The 21423-nt window shown below is 39.8% G+C and overlaps 1 protein-coding gene across 18 annotated transcripts in view; it reads right to left on the minus strand.

Moving 5' to 3' along the window:
• The window catches only part of TRIP12 (thyroid hormone receptor interactor 12), a 138151-nt gene that overhangs the window by 13170 nt on the left and 103558 nt on the right, over positions 1–21423 (minus strand). For 13 of the 18 annotated variants that reach the window (XM_049888385.1, XM_049888383.1, XM_049888393.1 and 10 more), the window contains 16 exons: positions 20741–20969; positions 20336–20454; positions 17495–17702; positions 14481–14581; positions 14070–14244; positions 12586–12727; positions 11511–11702; positions 10139–10290; positions 8309–8481; positions 7797–7870; positions 7520–7719; positions 6751–6878; positions 5162–5313; positions 4323–4465; positions 2505–2661; positions 1137–1235 (listed from right to left, as the gene is read on the minus strand). In XM_049888385.1, the coding sequence (XP_049744342.1) occupies positions 1137–1235; positions 2505–2661; positions 4323–4465; positions 5162–5313; positions 6751–6878; positions 7520–7719; positions 7797–7870; positions 8309–8481; positions 10139–10290; positions 11511–11702; positions 12586–12727; positions 14070–14244; positions 14481–14581; positions 17495–17702; positions 20336–20454; positions 20741–20969 (2444 nt within the window). The remainder of the gene's footprint in view (positions 1–1136; positions 1236–2504; positions 2662–4322; positions 4466–5161; positions 5314–6750; positions 6879–7519; positions 7720–7796; positions 7871–8308; positions 8482–10138; positions 10291–11510; positions 11703–12585; positions 12728–14069; positions 14245–14480; positions 14582–17494; positions 17703–20335; positions 20455–20740; positions 20970–21423) is intronic. The other 5 variants (XM_049888394.1, XM_049888390.1, XM_049888389.1 and 2 more) reach the window with 1 other exon arrangement.

Raw genomic sequence — 21423 nt, forward strand, 5'->3', positions numbered from 1 at the left:
GTTCTTTACCTTGACTGTGGCTGTGATTACAGCCTAGACCCATCTGTCGAGTTGACAGGTGCAATCCAGTTGGCTCTGACTCATGGCAGCCCAATGCACAACAGAAGGAAACACTGCCTGGTCCTGCACCACCCTCACAATGGTTGTTACCCTTGAGCCCAATGCTGCAGCCACTGTGTCAATCCAGCTCATTGAGGGTCTTCCTCTTTTTCGCTGACCTTCTATTTTAGCAAGCATGATGTCCTTCTCCAGGGACTGGTCCCTCCTGATCACATGTCCAAAGTACGTAAGACAAAGTCTCGCCATCCTTGCTTCCAAGAGCATTCTGGCTATATATATTGTCCAAGTATATACAGCCAGATTTGCTCGTTCTTCTGAGAGTCCATGGTATATTCAATATTCTTCTCCAACACCATCATTCAAAGGGATCAATTCTTCTTCGGTCTTCCTTAGTCGTCGTTCAGCTTGCACGTGCATATGAGGCGACTGAAAATACCATGGCTTGGGTCAGGCGCACCTTAGTTCTCAAAGCAACATCTTTGCTTTTTAACAGGTATTTGGCAGCATATTTGCCCAGTGCACTGCAATGTCTGATTTCGTGACCGCTGCTTGCATGGGTGCTGACTGTGGATCCAAGTAAAATGAAATCTTTGACGACTTCAATCTTTTTTCCATTTATCATGATGCTGTTTATTGGTCCAGTTGTGAGGGTTTTTGTTTCCTTTATGTTGAGGTGTAATCCATACTGATGGCTATAGCCAACTCTTGCAATTGTACAATTAAAAAGTTTACATTTTGTTATACGTAAGCAATAACCTCAAGAACCCTGATTTTAAAAAAAGTCAGTTCAAACATTTTTATAAGTCATTAGATGTTTAAAACAACCTTCCTGTTACCTCACCAACTTAAAGATTATATAAACATTTACTCTTTGAGGAAAAAACTGTCTTTTATTACACACTTGAACTTTTGGAAAATGGAAACCTTAGAAAAAATCATTCAAGAAAAAGTACAAATGTCAGTTTCAATTAAATTTTCCAGTTGTCTTTTAGAATTTCATAAGAGCCAGAAAGTTAAAGGACATTTCATCAAGAGCACAGTCAGGCTAAAAGCCACCCGCAGACCCATAAGCTCACCTCATTTTCATACTGGATCTCTAGCATGGCCCGTGAGCTGCCGAGATCCTGCATCACAGACTCGGCTTGCTTCAGTAGCTCCTCTCTGTTCACAGTACGCTACGGAGAAAGTGAAAACGTGAGGCACTCTGCTCTCCTGGTGTTAGGTGTTAACAAATGGGTGGCATCTCTTGAAGCGCAACAAATCAGTTGTTAAAAATGTATTAAGTATGTACTTCAGAAAAGGCTAAGAGGCAGCTACACTGTGACAAACACCTGCAGCAGCCCGGCAAAACATGAAGGAAAGCTAGAGGTAAGTGTAATTAATTGTTAACTTATCTCAAACCCATGGCAAGTTCGGAAAATTCAAGTTGGAGAAGAACCTCTGTGACCCTGCCAAACGTCAATGCAATTCAGGGCTGCGGCCTCATGGAATCTCTCCAGGTCCAATCACAGTGAATGATAGGAAATAGACATGGAGGGGGCAGGTGAGACAGGTGAGCTAGCAACCTATTAGCTCTTCCTTACTTGCCAAGATCCTACAAATACCACTACAGGCACCTACTGACAAGACTGATGAGGACTATAAAGGTTCTGCCAGGTGTCCAAAATATGCCGGAGGCATTGTTTATGGAACCCTAACGACACAAACGAGAACAAGGCTTTATTTTTTCAAAGTACAATGCTTTTTATTTACCAAACTTATCACTTCTGGCAATAAAGGTTTTGGGAGGAGAGACTTGATTAAGAATCCTCAGCCAAGAAGTGAGCAGATGACCAGAAAAGACAGAAGTAAACGGCACTCCTGTGTCAGAAGGGGAGGCCTAAGTCTTGGATGGAAGTGGCTTAGAGCCACAGATGTGGAGCTACAACTGAAAGTACACGATGTCAATAATCCCAGGGCTGACTGGTGCAGAGACCTGAAATACACCCAGAGGTTACTTCAGTCTCTTCTAAGTGGAGTGATTTGCTCAGGGAATTAAGGAGATCTGAGTAATTCTACCTGTTGGGTAAGGGATCGATTACAAAAGGGAGGCAATGGTTTAAGTTCCTAACTAAGAAAAGGAATGAGTAAGAGAAGACTTTTTCTTCAAACAAGAGTACCGACAACTAAAAGAGAAACTAGAGAACTGCAGAAATCGTTGCAGAAACTAGGGCGGGGCGGGGGGGAGGCAGGATTCACAGATAGTCCAGTCATAAGAGAGTGAAAGGAAAATGTGGCTACAACAAACAACAGAAACGATTAGCAAAGAGATGCCTGTGACTAAGATAGGTCTCTGAAACCAACAGGCAGACAGACCAACAGGTACATCCCATTTCTACTTTTCTTGGTATTTTGAAAAGCTAACATTAAGATTTATCTTTAAATATTTTGAGGGAGAAACTTACTTTTTTTCTATCCAATCTAGGTGCAACTCTGCTATCTTGAGAATCGGACTGGTTGATTTCTGGGTTAGTATCAAGTAATCTTTGCATTGCTCGGTCCCGATCAAATGCAGTGACATAAAAAAGCATTTGCCGGGTGTCGAAAGGAAAGAAAAACGGGCTGCAAAAAGATGCAATATCCATTTATTACCTGGATTAGGATCAGAAACCATTTAAAAACACACACACACCAAAACCTGTATTAGAAGCAACTTCTAATATGATACACAATGCTAGTTAACTATACAACCAAGAGAAACGGTCTAGGCAAATTTAAGGAGTTTTTATCACTCTTACATGAAGTTTCTAAGTGATCAAGTAACTGCATTAGGTAGACTTTCACTGTAAAATCTGAAATTCAACCACTAAAACCCTATACTTAAATCAAGTCTACCCAAGACAATCTTTAATTTGCCTCAGGCCCTTTAGGAAGTAGCCTGTTATTCTCATTAGCAGCAGTCACGCTGGCTCCTAACTCATGGAGACCTTAATACACAACAGAATGAAACACTGCCTGGTCCTCTGCCATCCTCACGAGCAACTGGAGATCAGTCTGTTGTGATCTACAGGGTCTTCAGAATAGGTCACCAGGCTTTTCTTCCACGTCTGTCTTAGTCTGGAAACTCCGCTGACACCTGCTCAACATCATAGCAACACGCCAAGTCTCCACTAACAAGAGAGGTGTTGGCTGTGCATGGGGTGCACTGGCTGGGAACAGAACCCAGGTCTCCGCGTGGAAGGCTGAGAAGTCTACCACTGAACCACCAATGCCTCATATAACATGACTACTGTTGTGTGCTGTCAAGTCGATTTCCAACTCACAGTCACCCTACAGGTCAGAGTAGGCTTCCTAGACTATAATCCCCTTGGGAGAAGACTGCCCCCCACAGGGCTTCCTAGACTATAATCTCCTTGGGAGAAGACTGCCAGGTCTTTTCTCCTGTGAAGCAGCTGGTAGGTTTGAATCGCTCACCTTTAGGTTAGCAGCCAAGTACTTAACCCCTGTGCCACTAGGGCTCCTTATGACATGACTAGTAGGGCTAAGTTAAAAATAAATAAATAAATAAGACCGCCGCTTCACTAAGATGCCAATGCCCCGTGTCGTACACACGAGTAATGGCTTTATTAGTCACAATTTCCCTTCCAGCTGTGTCATCTCCAAGTCAATCAAAACAGCCAAAAGGCTGCTACTAATTTCCAAAGAACTGCTGTACCAATATAGTCCTACGCCTCTTGACGCATGACTCTGACAGTTCTTGGCAGTGCCCTGTCAAAGGATGACCTGAATGTTCTGTGTCTACTCTATCCCATGCGTAGTCATGTGAGGATGTGGCTAATGTGAGAGTAAAATGGGATTTTTAAGTTTATTTAACTTTAATTAATTTACATAGCCTCACATGGTTAATAGCCACTGTATTAATTAGCACAACTCTAAAGTTCCTGAGAATGTAGGCCTGGACCCAGACAGGCGCAGGGAACGGGCCATCTACGCCTTTAGAATCCAATTTTAGAGTGGTAGAAAACTAGACCCTTCCCAGTCCAATACTCTTGTGTATTTATATATTTCACAGGTGTACACGCACATCATCAGGTAGACCTAGCTCAGCCCCACGGGCCTAGGCTGTTAGGATGCTAAAGTTAAGCAAGAGCTGATCAAACAGAATGATGTTGCTGAACACTGGAACAGGTTAACTAAAGACTATGCTTTTATAACAAAATATGTAAAGACCAACACAATGACAGTACTCTTAAAGTCAACCACTACAAAAGGGAGTATCTTACCAGGTTTTCCCTAGCTCAGTAAGCCATGTAGGGATGTTTCCGGTCATGATTACTAAAGGATCTTGAAGCTGCCTGTTTGCCTTTGCTGTCAATTTACTGTTAATAAATTCACTAGTTGGAATAATCTCCTTGCACACTGCATTCTGTAAAATGTTTAAAAAAATAAACGTTACCCACATGCAACACAACAGTAGGAGTCTACTCACTCTCTGCCTTTATCACCAGCTTTGTAAGCAGGCTACCTGGATTTCATCCACTGGTTTCTAGCCAATACATAACCTTCTCATTGGTGCAATCCAACCCAAATTTATAGAATTTCTACAACTCGTATCTAAATGCTACCCACTCCTCCACCACAAGCCACTGGCACCGACTCATTCGCTGATGTGGCAGCTGACATCTTACGCGAGGCCAACTCCTGCACTGGTTCTTACGTTACAAATATATCAAAGGCAGTGTTCGACTTTCAACCTGATACACACCTTAACTTAGACAAATCAACTTTTTTTAAATGTACCCAAAGAATTTGAACTGTAATAAATCCACATTCAATTTTCACGTCGTAGCTTAATTTAATAAATGTATCGCTAGAGTTTATTTTTACAAGTCTGCCAAGAGAACTGATCCAAGAATGTAGGCCAAGAAAAGAAGTGGGAGAGATGTCCCCACTGATGAGCCCACTGTATTTCACTGGGCTCACATCCCTGCATTCAGCTGAATCACTGTTTCTGTCTCTAGTGCCACAGGAAATCCATCAATCACTGAACAGAGAAACTACAAGATAACATGTCTTGAACAACAGACCACAGAACACTTCATAAATAGGCACTGTTACTCACGTCATACAAGTAATACCAGTATCGACTGACAGCGTGTAAAACTCGTAAAAGGAGGATCACATCTAAAGATGGGTCTTCAAAGGTTATATTTTCAGGTGCTGTGGGTATGAGGTACACTTCTAAAGGATTCGATACTGATGGGCACACGCCATCTAGAGGGCAAAGGTGAGAGTAAGTTTTGATCAAAGTTAGAAAGGCCAAGCCAGTGGAACCACTGCCCTTCATCATCTCTAACGTAGCGACCAGAAGTTGTTAGATTTCATGCCTGATATTTTATTAGTAGGATACAGATAGCGTGGACACAGTTTTTTCCTTTGTATCTTATCTGCTTATAAAACATCCAGGCTTATAAAACTTTCACTTTCCCCTCCCACTGAATAACTTCCGTTTCTCCTTTAGATCAGAAACAGCAGATAACAACAAAATGGCCTGAGGCAAGAGTAAGATAAAATGTTGAAATTTAATTCATTGTTAAGATCCAGCTTAAAATGCCATGCCAAGACGGACAAATACTCTCAGAGCTAGAAATCTGATCTAAGAGATTTTTTTTTTAACCCAAGGCTTAGGACTGGATAGGCTGTGATCGTTTCCAAGTAGGATCTGTGATTCCTTTGTTCTTAGATTTCACTAAGTAATAGCTTTTTTAAAAGTGTCTGAGGGACTGCAACAATTGCCATTTACTTTCACCAAACAAAGGAATTAAAAATCACAGCAGCATCACTTCATAAAAGAAAGGGCGTTTTTTAACACCACAATGTAACAATGACAAATCACAAAATAGAGCCATTTACATAGAATGAACTTAGCTTTATGGGGGAAAAAATGCTCTAATGCCCTTATTCTGTGGATGAGGAGAAAATTTCATCATCTGACACCAATCTCTGTGATGGGCAGTGGACTCCACAGAATGACAATGTGGCCTAACTCTGAGGCAGTAGTAGGGGGAGAAGGGACAGGAAAGGAGCACAATTATTGCAAAGGGAAGTAAGTCCACTGGGAGGTGACAACTATATTCTGACACCACTTTTTATTCCTTCTGTAATTGTTATATTATGGAAACCCTGGTGGTGTAGTGGTCAAGCGCTACTAACCAAAAGGTCAGCAGTTCGAATTTACCAGGTGCTCCTTGGAAACTCTACGGGGCAGTTCTACACTGTTCTATAGGATTGCTCTGAGTTGTAACCGACTTGGCGGCAATAGGTTTCATTTTTTGGAATTGTTGTATTACACGATTATAATGAATGATACTAAAATTAAGCCCAACCTTCCACCTACTGTTGGCCACTATCTGAAGTCTCTTCTACAGTGAACGCCTTCTACTAATGAAATTTGTTTCACTCTTCAAGAAAACATGAAAGAACTAGAAATAAGAAAATGGTTTTCCCCAATTTTCTTTGCAAACTTAGTTTTGTAGATACCTTTTGTTTTCTAGGCAGTAAAGTCAAAGGTTCAGTTTGTAGTAATTTCATTTTTATACACTACATTCCAAGGCTTTACTGCTAGATATGAATCATTCCTTTAAAAACATAAAGTCAGGAAGCCTGCTGCCCAGGACGGTAATCTGTTTTCCCGTTCACATAGCAACTTACCGTGCCATAACTCATCATGCTTTTTTGCATTTCTAGGGGAAGTTTTTGTTGGAGCTGTTTGGGCCCTTCCTCTTTTACCACCAACACAATCTTTATTACTTTCTTCATCCTCTCTTACGGGTTTATACCTGAAATGAGAGGCAAGTATATAAACCATAAGTAGATTTGAAAACTGCAGATTATTCTATAAAGCCAGAGCACAAGCCACAGACACCAGAGTTATTAAAAGAGCTCTGGGGTCTACCCTCTCTCGTCTTTGTCGCCGATCTGGAGAATTACCAGTGGCACTGCTTCCTAGAACGGACCACCAAAAGACCACTTTCCTAAAGGGGTCACCTGAGCGACTCACTCCAGGGGTGGTTCTGGGAAGAAAGGTTCTCTTCAAATATAAAGCAGTGGATATTCACAAACAATGCTGGGAACTGTATCTAAATACCCTGAACGGCTCAGAAACACGAAGCTTATCACCTGTGGATCATCTTGTAGATGCTATTTTTGTCTTACTTAAAGATCTGAAAACAGGTCTGTAAAAGTAGATGTAAACTACAACTATGGCCATGAATATAAGTTTTCTAGTAGACTGAAGGAGAAGCTACAGGTACATGTGCCTATCCATACTAGTAAACATTTGAAGTGGCTTTTGGTATTAAAAAATAGTAGTATTTAGGGGCCCCTCTCCTTATGCAAATCAGCCCTTAATATAAATTCCAGAACACATGAACAGTATCAAAGTTCATCAAAAACCAAAAGAAATCATTTTCAGACTTGCCATATTGTATGAGTCTTTGTCCAAATACCAGCTCTTCCCAGGGGATTGCTTTCATCATCCGTGGACTCTCTTTCATCTTCAGCCTGTATGCTGAACTGCCGGACTGCCTGATACACAGTCATGTTATATGGTAGCAAATGTTCTCCGATGTAGAACTGAAGCCTGTGTCTTACGTTTCCTGAATTCAAGAACTGAGCAGCCTGAATAAAGAGAAAAGTCATTTAAGCTACAGGTCCTGAACTTTATAGATGACGACATGGTGGGAATAGCACCTTACCAGAGACTCGTCTATTTCCTCATCTGATCCATCATCATCACTGTCTTCATCATCTTCTCTTACTCTTCCATACCCTAAAGATCCAAGAAGGCTGTTAAACTCCTAGCAATTTTACGTAAAAGAAAAGACTGAGGGCAAACTGGTTAAACTAGCATATTCTTACAAAAATATGTACACATTACAATCTGATCCATGAAGCAGAAAGGCTTAAGGATACTGTCAAACACAAAATGTCATTTCTACTATATTCCAACAAGATAAATGAGTTCATCACTAAAGCAAGCAGTCAAATTCTAGTAAGTCTCATACACGTCTCTGTGCTAGACAGGAAATAAGTGAAAGACACGCCAAGTGCTTGCATCTGGGTTTAGCAGGAACAACATTAATTAAACAGGGAAATACTGGAGTTGTGTGCGCGCGCGTGTGTGTGTGTATGTATGTGTGTGTATACGTATCTTAATTTCAACCCAGCTAGTCAAATAAGAACACAAAGAATAATACATGGGAAATACCTCTAACTACAAGATATCTCTCGATAGCCTGTACCAAAGCCAGAGGGTCAATCTTGACAGGGCCACCCTTCCACTGCTTCACATTCGCACAGTCTGGGTGTCTCTGCAGTTGGCATTTTAACTGATGTGTGTTGAAAAATTTTAAAGCTTGTGATCCTCTGTTGAGAGAAAAGCTCAAGATAATTTGTGAAAAAAAAAGTTATTCTATTATTGTCACAATCAATATACATTAATTCAAATAAAAGCAAGCTAATACAGACAAAACAAACTTAGCATTTTCTGAAGACACAAAAGTAAGCACTTACCAGTTATGTAAATGGAAAGCCAACAAGTCAAGTTTTTTAGTAGAAGTTAACAATAAATAAGTAATAACCAAAGGACAGGTGTGTACACATGCGCATGAAAGCACGAAGTCAAAATCCGAGCCTTGTCCCCCCACGATGTCACGGGGCAGAAACACCTCGCCACGGAGCCTGATCTGTTTCTCTGGGATAAAGGTTCCTCAGCCACCTGAGCAAACTCGCTTCTCCAGTACTTTGCCCTTTCCTACTAAATGCTACCTAATTAAAAACAGACACAAATCTCTTTTTTGCTTTCAATGATTTCAGCTACAAAATTACTTTGAAAACTAAAATTTACTTTAAGCAGTTTAATACCTACAGCAGTCTACACCTGGTAATGATATTTAACTGCTCATTTCTGAGAAGGTCTGTTAAGGGTCATATATAACCCACTGCCATCTAGTTGATTCTGATTCAGCGATTCTACAGGACAGAGTAGAACTGCCCACCAGGGTTTCCAAGAAGCAGCTGGTAGATTCGAACTGCTGACCTTTTTGCTTAGTAGCTGTAGCTCTTAACCACTGCACTACTACTAGGGCTCCACAACAGTCATATATAAGGTAAGCTTAAAACATGGTTATCTAGAAGGATCCTTAAATAACACAAATGGGGGTATGGGAAAGAATATTCCACTATGTGGATATACACATATATAAACATACATATTTTACATAAATTTAGACGAAAATGAAACCTATCATGGTTTTCTCGAGCATAGTGTAGGAGAAATGAAAATTTCCCCCTAATTCATAAGATTTTCCAGAAAATAGGAATTCCAATAGGATAGTATAACAAACAAAACTGAATACCACACTATACATTCAATTTCAAAGCTGGGGGTAGAAAAAAAAAAAACCTAGTCAACACTGATTCCTTTATCCATTCAATAATGCATATAATTTAACTCAATCAAAAACTTTAAATCTTTTTAAAATACTTGAGATTTTGGTTCTTATTTTCTTGGCTTCCAGCCAAAATACTCCATGAAGCTTGTAACATTCCATAAAACACACCAATAAACTTTTGCAATTAACTCTTTCAGTAGCACTTCGCGTGAGCCCTGTAACAGTACTATATTACTGAAAAGAGTAGAAGTTTTTATTAAAACAATATAACTTCAAAATAAACACTTATTTGTTAAAAACCATCAAAGTACGAAGTTATAATCACATCAAATGTGTAATCCCATTATTGCACGCGACTTTAAATAATCATTTTATTGTCCATATCCACAAAATTCTTAAAGAAGCTTTATATAACAAAGAATAAAAACTAAGCCTGTTACAAGTTGCTAATGCAGTCGCTAGGTTATTTTTAAAGTAGCATGTTTAAGGCTGTGTTCGTTCACTCTTTACTCAATTTCTTCAGTCCCAACACCTGACTGTTCTTCAGGCTGAGGAAGACTTTACTAGATGTCTTGCTACTTTATTGAAAAAAAATCAAGCACCAGATTCCAGTGGCAAGGGAATACCCGGGCCACGGTCCTTACCTGCCTCCTGTCCCATTTCCACTGGGGAAATCATGAACTTTGACCGGGAACTGTTCCATCTGGCTGAGGCAGTTGTTCATCTTGTGAACTAACGCCAACAAAGGCGCGTTCCCCACCGGCTCTACTCTTCCAATGGGCTCTTCTCCAGGAAGCTGAAGTTATAAATAAACCAAGAAGCTAAACAAGGCCTTTCAAAAACGAAACACTTCTAAACAAGAAAATTTAATAGGTGTGGTTTTACAAAAGGGAATCATTCATCTATTTCCTTTATTCTCATATAACGGTTCTGGTTGCAAGTAAATTACTTTAATAAAGACACTCTTTTTGTACAGGTCTACAACCCCTATTCACAATTCCAAAGTTCTGAAAACACAGTTTATTTGATGGCAAAGCTTGACTCAGACAGACAGGAAGCCTTTACAGTCTTCCTTTACCAGAATTTGGTAGAATGTTCACGTTTTGCTGTAAAAGCATTTAATATGTATGATGTGGAGTGCTGCTCAGAATATACTGAGGTTACTGGGTAATATAGAGTATATATAGTATATTTCAGAAGGCTTGAAACACATCCAGCCCCGAAGGTTTCAGATAAGAGATTACAGACCTGCACATAACCTTAAATGTGGTCTAAAACGATACCCAAGGCTGCCACTAATCCAATGAATCTCCAATACGTAGCTCTGCTTTGTGTAGCTCCAGAAGTTGAAACAGTACAAGCAGTTCTCAGGTGCCTACAACACTGAAGGTCTTAGAGAAGTAGTTCTGCCACTACACGGGAGAGCTGTCCTCAGCCCTAGTACCGGTAAGCCACAGGGAAACCTTCGGGATGTCTTAAGCACTTGTAAACAAGCAGAAACCTGCGAAGTCACTGGTGTCCAAGAGTAGCTACCCTCTCGTTCTCACCCACTGTGGGTGAAGGACAGGGAGCCATTCTGTGGTTTCTGGCCTTGTGTTTTATGAACAAAACAGAAATACGTATGTCTACTTTGCCTTATATCTATAGCTACACTATGTCTACTTTACTTCCCCTAAAAATAGACTGCAAAATGTTTAAAAACAAACACTGAGAATAAAATACTTTCAAGAGGTGAGGGACTACTACTAATGGCATGTCTTGTGGGAGAAACAAAAAGAGACTCAGATAATTCAACCACAGAAACCATGGGATGGGCTTCAGTAAATCACCATTTTGCAGTGTAACTAATTACTTGATGATTATGCGAGGAATTCAACTGTGTATAAGTAAGCTGGAAACACTCCCTCAAGATCCTGACCAACAGCTACTGGAAATTATCAATGGGATGAGAATATACACAACAGTGAATAGTGATTCCTACAGTTAAGATAATACAAGCATGATTAGACAACTTACTGGAGAAGCAAAAAATACATGAAGGAATCTCTTTAATCTGATCTCTCTGCTCACAGCATCCTTTTCACTTTTAGACGTCAAATAAAGCAGCAGCTGCTTCACAAACCCACTGTGTTGGATTTCAAACGATGAGACATCTGACTCTGAGACTATGCTACGGATTTCTACAAGGCACTCAGCTCCACCATCCACCTGCAAGAGTTGGGAACAGTATTTGTATGCTAACTGAAACAGTACTTACAAAATGCACAATTCACACTTCCCCACAAGGAATTGAAAGCCCTCTTGAGGCTTTTTTAAAGGGTGGGGGGAGTGGTGTATTTCTAGTAGATCCTTAGAAAATATGGTCTTACATAAAAATAGCATTAGATACTTCAAGAGGGAAAACAGGACCCATACTAACATAGTTAAGAAAAATATTCACATTCAACCAACCAAGTTTTCTTAAAAGAAAAAAAAAAAAAAAGACACAGGGTGAGAACATAACGTGAAGGTAAAACATGAATACAAGGTATGGCTTTAAATTAATAAACTGGAAATCTAGATGAAATAGATAATTTTGACAACATATATTCCAAAAATTATTTAAAACATATCGAAAGTGCAAACAAACTATCAGATGAAATTTAAAAGGTTATCACTAAGCCTCTAACCTTGCTGACTACCATCAGTCCCCAAGCAGAGAAGGGTTAAAGAGAGTGCTGTCAACTGTAACAACTATAGCTGAAAAGGACTTAGAAAGAGTAGATAGGCTAGAGGGCCATTTCTGCAATCTCTTCATTTGTCAGAAACTGGGGTGTGAAGGAAAAAGTCGAAGATGAGATTTCTAGCATATTTACTGACAACATTATGAACCATGAAAATCAAGGGATGAATTAAAAAAATGCCCGTGCTAACGGAATATGTTTGGTAACAACAGTCGGTCTATGAGAGCTAAATCTATGGACAGCTTTAGCATCCTCAGGGAAAGGAGTCTGGAGACTGAAGAAATGACAGGAGAGGAAATTGTGACACCTCTCTTGTAAAGGGAAGAGGGAAACTGAAAAGGAAAAGCAGGCTGCACCAGACACAGTACCTGGAGGTTGAGTTGTTCAGTTGCAGCACAAAGTCTCTGCAGGACGTTCAATGCAGGATTGCTCCCATCCATATTCTCGGAACTGAAGTAACGCTCTACGAATTTATGTGCCTGCTCCTTAATCCAACCTTTAATTTTTTCTCTGCAAGAAGGAAAAAGGAGATAATTAAGCCTCAGTGTACAGAGAAAGGATCTCCACGATAACTTCTGATCCAAGGCAAATAGGTGCTGTATCTACCACGCTTTGGGGCCTACACTTACAGACGTTTACAGGCTATACAGATTACATACATTCAGAATCCATATTAACAAAATTAAGTTTCATTTTGAAAATGAGCTAACATGTGGCCTGAGAAATACTCAGGTATTTAAGATACATGGCGGTTCATTACATGAATAGAAAACTAAAACAGTCTAACTTCTTGGGACCCCATGGAGTAAGTTTCCTAAGCATTCACCTGGAAGTCGTTTCACATGGTTGTTTTCTAAAGTACAGACATACCTGCATAACCCCTTACTGTTCTCAAGAGAGCAGAAATAAAGCTCTACTGACCAGAAACAGGCACTTAACATTAACAAGCTATGATAAATGAGGCCCAGCTGTTTAATTTACAAATTCCAGTGGCTGCAGAAATACATTTGCCTAATTGTTTTTATTAAGTGTAATTCAGAAAACCTCCAACCAACCCCAAAATTCTGTTTTCCCAAAGACATTTGTTGACTGTTTTCAATCACTTATTTGCACAGAGAATAATTCTTGTTGGTACACTACATCTACAGCATAAAGCAAAAACTAAACAATTCTCAAGGATTTTAAAGGAAATACTTTTTAAAAATTATATATGGCTATGAAACAGTTAAGTCACAGAGTTCCAGGTTTTAAAAGACGATCTACTCTAAAACCCTAAGTTCCACTGTAATGGGTAGAGGAAGCTTATCATAAACATCTGGGTGAACAGAAAATATGGCAGCTTTCCCTCGTCCAGAACAGAACTCAGAACAGGTACCATGGAAATCATGATTTGTTTGGTTCTGAACAGTACAGCCCATAGGTAGAGATGGTCCAAGGAATTTTAATATCTAAGACAGGAATTTAAAAGGAAAAAAACCGGAAGCAAAGGAGGCCTGGTGGCACAATGGTTAAGCGCTTAGATGCTAATGAAATGGCTGGCGGTTTGAACCCACCCAGTGGCTCCATGGGACAAGGACCTGGCAATCTGCTTCCTTGAAGATTACAGCCTTGAAAACCTTATGGGGCAGTTCTACTCTGCCAGAGTCACCGTGAGTCGGAATCAACTCAATGGCACCCAACAACAGAAGGGTTCAAGAACTGAGAATCCACCTTATTTTTGAGCTCTTCCACTTTTGAGCATAAATTACAGTTCTATATCCATGTTTCATCTCCATACAATAAAGGTACTGACTGAAATGCTGTTACATTTTCTGATCTGGCAATAACAGAAGCCTGAATTCCCCCACTTCACCTATTGTTGGAAATGGTGTCCTTTGAGGCGGCCCTGGCAAGACCACTGACGCCTGCGGTGCGTGCTGGTTCGATGTTGTTGCTGTTGGACTGTGCGCTTAACCTTCCCCACGTTTTTGGATTCAAGCTTGCCAGGAAAGAAGATTTAGGGGACTGAGTAGTGGTGGGGCTTTTAGCTACGAAAAGAAAAGAAAATGGCAGTGAAATTGTTCTAGCATACACGATGAAAACCAACTGAATTTTTTAGATTCACATTCTTAATAGATTAATTACTTGAAAAAAGCTAAGAATACTGGCTATTCCGGAAACACACACATATTTCAATAGCTATTAGCAGTTTTACCGAAGTCCGTATCTGTGCCTGCTCTTATCTTCCCCTCTCCCAACTTCATGGCTTCATCAAAGGCATTACCTTGATTGTCTACTTTGTCATCATCTCTGGGAGGTGAGTACTTTGGCCTTCTTGGCCCTCGTTTTGGCAGTCGTTTTCTCTTTAGGACATCACTTAATCGACTATCACATAGAAAAAAATGTAACAAGTTTATCAATTATCACTGCACAATTATCATTACTCACTGAAAATCAAGTTAAAACAGCAGGAATAATGACTTATAAAATATTGCTGTAACAGGGTAGTTTTTTATTAGTGACTATTTGGTGCCAATTCTGTGCCAGTCATGTTCGAGAGGTATAGAGACCCAGAAAATGATAGTTCAGAAAATAACAAGCTATTTTACTATACTGACCTATGGAGAATAAAACCAAAAACAGAATATCTCTGATTAATCCTGATTAATATAATAAAATACAGAAAAGTACATATACAAATCTATGCCATAAAAAATTAATATGAAAAAAACTGAGTAATCAACAGCCCCCCCAAAAAATAATACACTAAGTCTAAGTACCGTATTTCTTCCCTAAAGGGCAACAAGTAAAATACACATGCATTAGTGCTAATATTGTTAAACTGTGTTTCTAACTGCTTATATTACACCCAGGACTGTGAACAAGTTCGTTCCAGTTCGAACCCCTGTTCAGAATTTGCATTTCCACCCCTGGTATACGGAATCAAAATCTACAGTTTACCAAGATCCGCAGGTGATCCCTCCGTACAGTGAGTTCTGAGACCCCCTGCTCTTCCAGTGGGTCTTAGAACTGGTCCCCACCCAGCAGCACTGGTATCACCTGGGAACTTGTCAGAAATGCGAATTCTCAGCAGGAGTCTGAACCAGAACAAGCTGGCTGGAAGTAATTATTACCAAAGTAGTTTCACGATGTGGTGATGACAATCTCACCCTGAATGAATGTATTTATGAGCATTATAGTGGCTTTGTTTTTAAACCAAAAATTACCTATAAATAAATCTTAGTGATAGAGGAAATAACATATTTTGAATAATAACCATATACGAAATAACATACTTCGCCTTTGTGTGATATTTTCACTATTCTTAAAAAACATCAGAAATAGTTTGAAATATCAATAGATTCTTAGAAACAAAGCTACATAAGATACAAAAGAAGAAAAGTTTTTTTGGTTCAGTTGGTCTACAGCCCAAATAAAATTTGAAAAATTTTGAAAAACATCATCCCATCTCCAACACCTGACATTTGTATGGGAAGCCATGTATACAGATATGCTTGACAATCACGGCAAATGCAATTTCCAAGGATGAACTTAAATATGAGTAAACAATTTCCCCTTTACAAATAACATTAACGTGAAGTTCTCATTTGCAACTGTTATAAGGTATATAAAAATCATACCAGTTGCCGTCGAGTCGATTCCAACTCATAGAGATCCTATTGAACAGAGGAGAACTGCCTTAGTTTTCAAGGGGCGCGCCTGGTGGATCTGAACTGTTGACCTTTTGGTTAACATAGTTGTAGCTCTTAACCACTACGGCACCAGGGTTTCCATAAAGTATGTGGAACTACTTAAAACCAGAAATATTATAAGGAGAAAATGTTCTTTCCTCTTCCCTTGGAGTTACCAAGTATTAGAATCTACCATCAACTCTTAATTCGTTAATTTCAAGTGGCTCAACAATACTGCATTTGTCCGAGGTGCCCCACACGTGAGAATTCTGGGAGCACTATGACGTCTCAGACTTTCACTGTGTGCCAGGCACAGAGAGACATTAACCATCAAATCCAGTCCCTGCTCTCATGAGGGGTTAGTATAACTCTGCATTATACAGCAAAACCCTGCAGTAACTTAAGGGTATTGCAGTGGCTGGGGATGGGGGTGGGGCTGGAGAGAAAGCTGAAGGGCATGCAACACTGTGAGGAAAAGGGCAGACAAGTCCAACTTCAGCACTGGGAAAGGAGAGAGTGGGTCCCAGGGTCCCTGCTATTCTCCAGGCCCAATCTCCTTGCTCTGGGCTAATGACAGACACAAACTCAGCAGCTTCCTGAAACAACAGCCACTGTGCCAGAAGTCTCAGCCAGTCAGTCATAAGTGGTACAACTGCCAGAACTCCTATTCAAGCCAGAGTCAACAACTGCCACCAGGTGGCACCAAAAGCAGCTGGGCCCTGGGAAGGTTTGGCTGATGCATCAGGATCCCCACAGGGCTGCTGTACAGGACAATGCTACCCTGCAGTTTGTGAGATGAAAATGTTGGAGTCCATTTATTGAATATTATGTTTTGCCAAGATCTACTTTTCAGCTTAGAAGGAGGAAAAAAGGAGTATCCCATTGAGTACATTCTGAGTTTCAGACATGAGCTTGGTTCGCCATGTGTCGTACATATAGCAATATCAAGTTTCTAACGCCAAAGAAATAAAAACACTGAGTGAGGTCCACTTGTAACACAATACACTGAAAATCAATACGAAGGTCTAGTAACATTCAAGTAGCACAGTGCCAAGAGATTAAAAGCTGAGGGTGAGGTGAAAGGAGAGAACAGACATCTCCCATTTTCCTTTATTAAGAGCAATGCATTTGTGTTCCATTTGCCAATTATGGGGAAATAGGAAATTGTTATATTTTTATCTTTCTTCACATTCTAAAAGTTCTAGTTTTATTGTTTTTCACAATGTCAAAATCTGGGTATCGTGAAGCTGATCTGTTTGCACCAATACAGGTAAAGAACTGCAGGATTCTGAAATCAGAAACCAAGGCTCAAACCCTACACTTGAAAGGCAAGTGTGTGACACTGTACAAGTCATTTATTGTCTCGGAGCCTTAGTTCCCTTGTTTGTCAGATGGGAATACCATGCATGTCTTGTGGTTGCTGCAAGTGGATTAATACAGTAGGTTTCCAATGAAAGCTAGGTTTTCTTCCCATTCTCATTAAACACCTAATAAAATATAGGTTGAAAAAACACGAAACGTACCCTTCAAAATTTTATCACCATCTCAAGTATCAAGGCAGAGATAAAGGCAAAAAGCACAACATGAAAGCAAAACTCTGACTTACCCTTGAGGGCTCAGATCTAAAGAATCGTCTCGGCTGTGCTGCAAGCTGGGGGACCCCAAGTCAGCCGCCGCATTAGTGGCAGCCGTGGCTGTTCCGCTGCCGACTGATGTTGTGGACCCCAAGGTCCCGGAGCCATTTGTACAAGCCTTTGGGGGGCTCGTCAACAGAGACTCGGACTCAGCTAGGTGTTTCACTTGATGCATCACACCTTCATAGTAACAGATGAAAAGAGCCAGTTTTCACCAAGCCGGCCCACCACACAGCAGATCCCTAAATGCTAACACTGACACATAAGGGAATGACTGAAAAACACCAGGCAAATGGAGAAAAACACTTAGAAGCCAGAGTTCTCGACTTGACTCCAATCAGAAAACCAATGCGAAAATTCAAAATTAAGGTACTTATATAGAATGTCTTCTAATCTTCAAAACCAGAAATGTTTAATAAGATTACAAGTCAAGTCCTACCTGAAGTTCAAAACACCCATAATAAGAAAATAATCCATTACAGAAATATAGCGAAGCTCCAGCCTGATAACATTTGGCTGGGGCGGAGAGGGCGGGGGGGCGAAGAACTAGGATTACTGGTTAACTTCGGGTGCCACAAAGAGGTAAGATCACAATAAAGCTGCCACCAAAAAAAAGGGAATGCAAGCTTTCGCTGAGAGGTGGCAATTTCCCCGTTGTTGGAGGTGTATAAGGAGAGTGAAATATAAACCTGTAAGGCAGGGGTTCTTCTCTAGACTGGGATCCAGGGATGGTTGGGGGGAGGGTTTGTAAAGGAGGGAGTATGTCTAAGAACTATCAAACTGCCTGCAAAGAGGTCTGTCTGTCTATGTCAACTACATGCAAATCTGAGTGGATGAATGTATGTGAGTATATGTTCAAGCACGTACATTTTTTTCCTGGGAAAGGGTCCAGGGCTTTTTATCAGATTCTTTAAAAAAAAGAACAAACTGCTGAAAAGAGATGTCAGAATGAATTCAAACTTTTATACAATTACATGCCAGCCTGTGTGCTTGGGACTAAGGACACAGCCACAAACAAGGCAAATGTACTCAGGACCCTTACTGACTAGTAAAAAAGATACATTTTACAAGAAATTACAAATGTGATTTGCTTATGAGACAGAAAATGCAGTGCAGATACAACGTATGGTGGGAGGACCTAACCTGCTCCAGAAGGAAGAAATATCTGCAGGAAGAGGCATTTAAGTTGAACCTCAAAGAAGAGCAGGACCTAGACAGATGCAAAGCAGCAGAACCAAGCAAGACTGCTCCGTAAGCTTCACAATTTACGTGCTATAGAAATAGGTGGTCACAGGAAATCCAATTTGATGGCACAGTTAATTATATGAAAGTGAAAAAAAGTGTACCTTGAGAAAAAAGATGGATTCTGATATACTTCCAAACCAGAAAGGCCATTTAAAAGCAAACAAAACAATAGTACACCAAAAACAAGAGTGCAAAATATGAGAATACCTGAGAATAAAGAGAAGAACATATACCAAATGTTTCTACAAGCATGGAAAACGTTTATTTGTATGTGCACTTGATTTGTTCTCTCTGGAAAATGGAAAAATTTTGCTTTTTATCTCATATAAAAATGTACTGTTGGGTTTTTTAAAAACTCCATTGTTACTTAAAAAAAAACTAATTTTAAATGGTGAAAAACCTATTTTGTTCAATACAATTGCACTAGTATGTCCACTGTATTTTTAAGATGTGAAGATAGGAATCCATCACAAGAAAAGGTTATCAAAAGAATGGAAAGTACCCCTGAGGCCACGCGCCACCCCTCGAAATCCTGCTAACTCAGAATTGAAGCCACTTTTCGGCCAAAGATTAGACAGGTCTGAAAAACAAACAATAACGCAGGTGAGGAACATGCTTTTTAGTGCAATCAAGTATATGACTGCCCCAAAGCAACGATGAGAAAGCCGGAAGGGACAGGAAAACTGGACAAATAGACACAGGGCCCAGGGTGGAAAGGGGGAGAGTGCCAACACGTTGCAGGGACTACAACCAGTGTTACAAAACAATTTGCGTATAAATTTTGAATGAGAAACTAATATGCAATGTAAACTTTCACCTACAGGTCAATAAAATTTAAAAATCAAAAACTGAATGGAAAGCAGATCATATGCAGAAGTGTACTAGGGTTGTTTCTAAGATGGAAGATAAAGCTAAAGATTAGTTGAGGGGGGAAACATTATTTCCTTTGTCCTCAGAAAGCCAGAGCAGCCCCAAAGACCAAAGAGCTGTGAGACTTCTGTTGATAAGAACGTCTTCATCAGTCAGGTATTATCTTTACAGGCTTAAAGAGACACAGCCCCTGAAAGAGCTGTACAGTTTCATCTCTGAGTTCTTCGGGAAGGGAATGGAAATGTACCAGCTCTCTTAGCTTGATTTCCAATTCAAATGCCTCAAATTAGATATTCCATTATCCATACAATGATGTACACAACAATCACTTTATCATTAGAAATGGTCTCTCTACTGATACGATTCATTTGGAGAGAAAGCTACATCTAACTTTTTCAGGGCATCTTCATGGCACCACATACTACCTTTATAAAAAGTTAATGACTGCTCTCTGGCCCATAAAAACTCCAATCATTGAAACTTACTAAGTATCAGCTGACAGTGAATTTTACAACCTGTATTAACAGATTTATTAAAGGACACTCTATAAGCATGAGAACTATAAGCATGTAAATGTCTTCTCTTACATAAAAGTAACAGTTTACTTTTTGTTCTATAGATAAAACTACTCAGACATCTACTGAAGGACTGTTTAGACTAAAACAATGACCATTAATGTATGATCTGAATGACATTACCTTCTCTTCTGAAGTAAACACTAAAGATATCAGGTAACTTCTGCATTAAGATTTCTGCCATCTGAAGCGCTCCAACTACTATCTTCAGGTCTTGGCTTGATAGCATGGAAGCAATGTGACTAAAAAAAGAAAGCATTTGTATATAAAACTTTGTCTGAATTTATTAATTGTTTTTGGCCATACTACTTTAACTTTGAGAGCAAAAGATTTTGTGAAACCACTCCAACAAAACAAATATTTTTCCTAAATACTCTTTTATATTCACTTGATTGTTTATCAAAGCTGTGTAACTGAATATAAATAGATAAGCCTTAAGATATTCCAATTTTCTATATTCAGAGGTTTCTGAAAGCACTTGCAGGGGCTTCAATTTCTAAAACGTTACAATGATTTTCATGAACACACCTTGAAACAGCATGATTTTTCAGGACATCCTTCAGAAGTTCAGCATCCGCAAAATAAATTATCCTAAGAATTGCTCTAAGGCACTTATGTCTGACCGCAGGTCCTGCTGAGGAACTATACACTTCATAAAGAACACCAAATAAGGTCTTAATAAAAGACTTAGCCAGTTCCGGGTCCTCTTTCATAAGCTGTGCTCGAGCATCATCCTTCTTTAGCTCTGAATACCCACCTGTAACAGAAAACAGAGAACGATGGACTAGCGACAGACCGCAGAGACGCAAGAAAATAAACAGCACAGAGCGTTCAAGCCAATGCACCTTTCTCAAATGCTCTAATTTTTCATTGGTTATAATACAAATGAACTTATTGAATGTAATCGACTAGGGTTTACAAAAATGCTAAAGGCAGTAAAACAAAAATCTGGCCAGCCATAAAACCACTGGCCGCTCTGTCCTGCTGAGGACAACAAAGCATCACGACACTGCACCTACTTTACATATATAGATTCAACAGAGTATGGGGGAAATGGGTTTCGGTACTGATCAACTGAACCACTGGTGAGGAATAGGTGAGTTCAAGAAATGCACAGTGATTATTTCGCTAGAAGCTATGTGAAGTACAAGCTAATCTGCCACTTTGCTTATAAGGAATAAGGTACAGAGAAAAGGTAACTGATAAAAGTA

This window comes from Elephas maximus, chromosome 6 (genome assembly GCF_024166365.1).
Source record: "Elephas maximus indicus isolate mEleMax1 chromosome 6, mEleMax1 primary haplotype, whole genome shotgun sequence".
NCBI classification, from domain to species: domain Eukaryota; kingdom Metazoa; phylum Chordata; class Mammalia; order Proboscidea; family Elephantidae; genus Elephas; species Elephas maximus.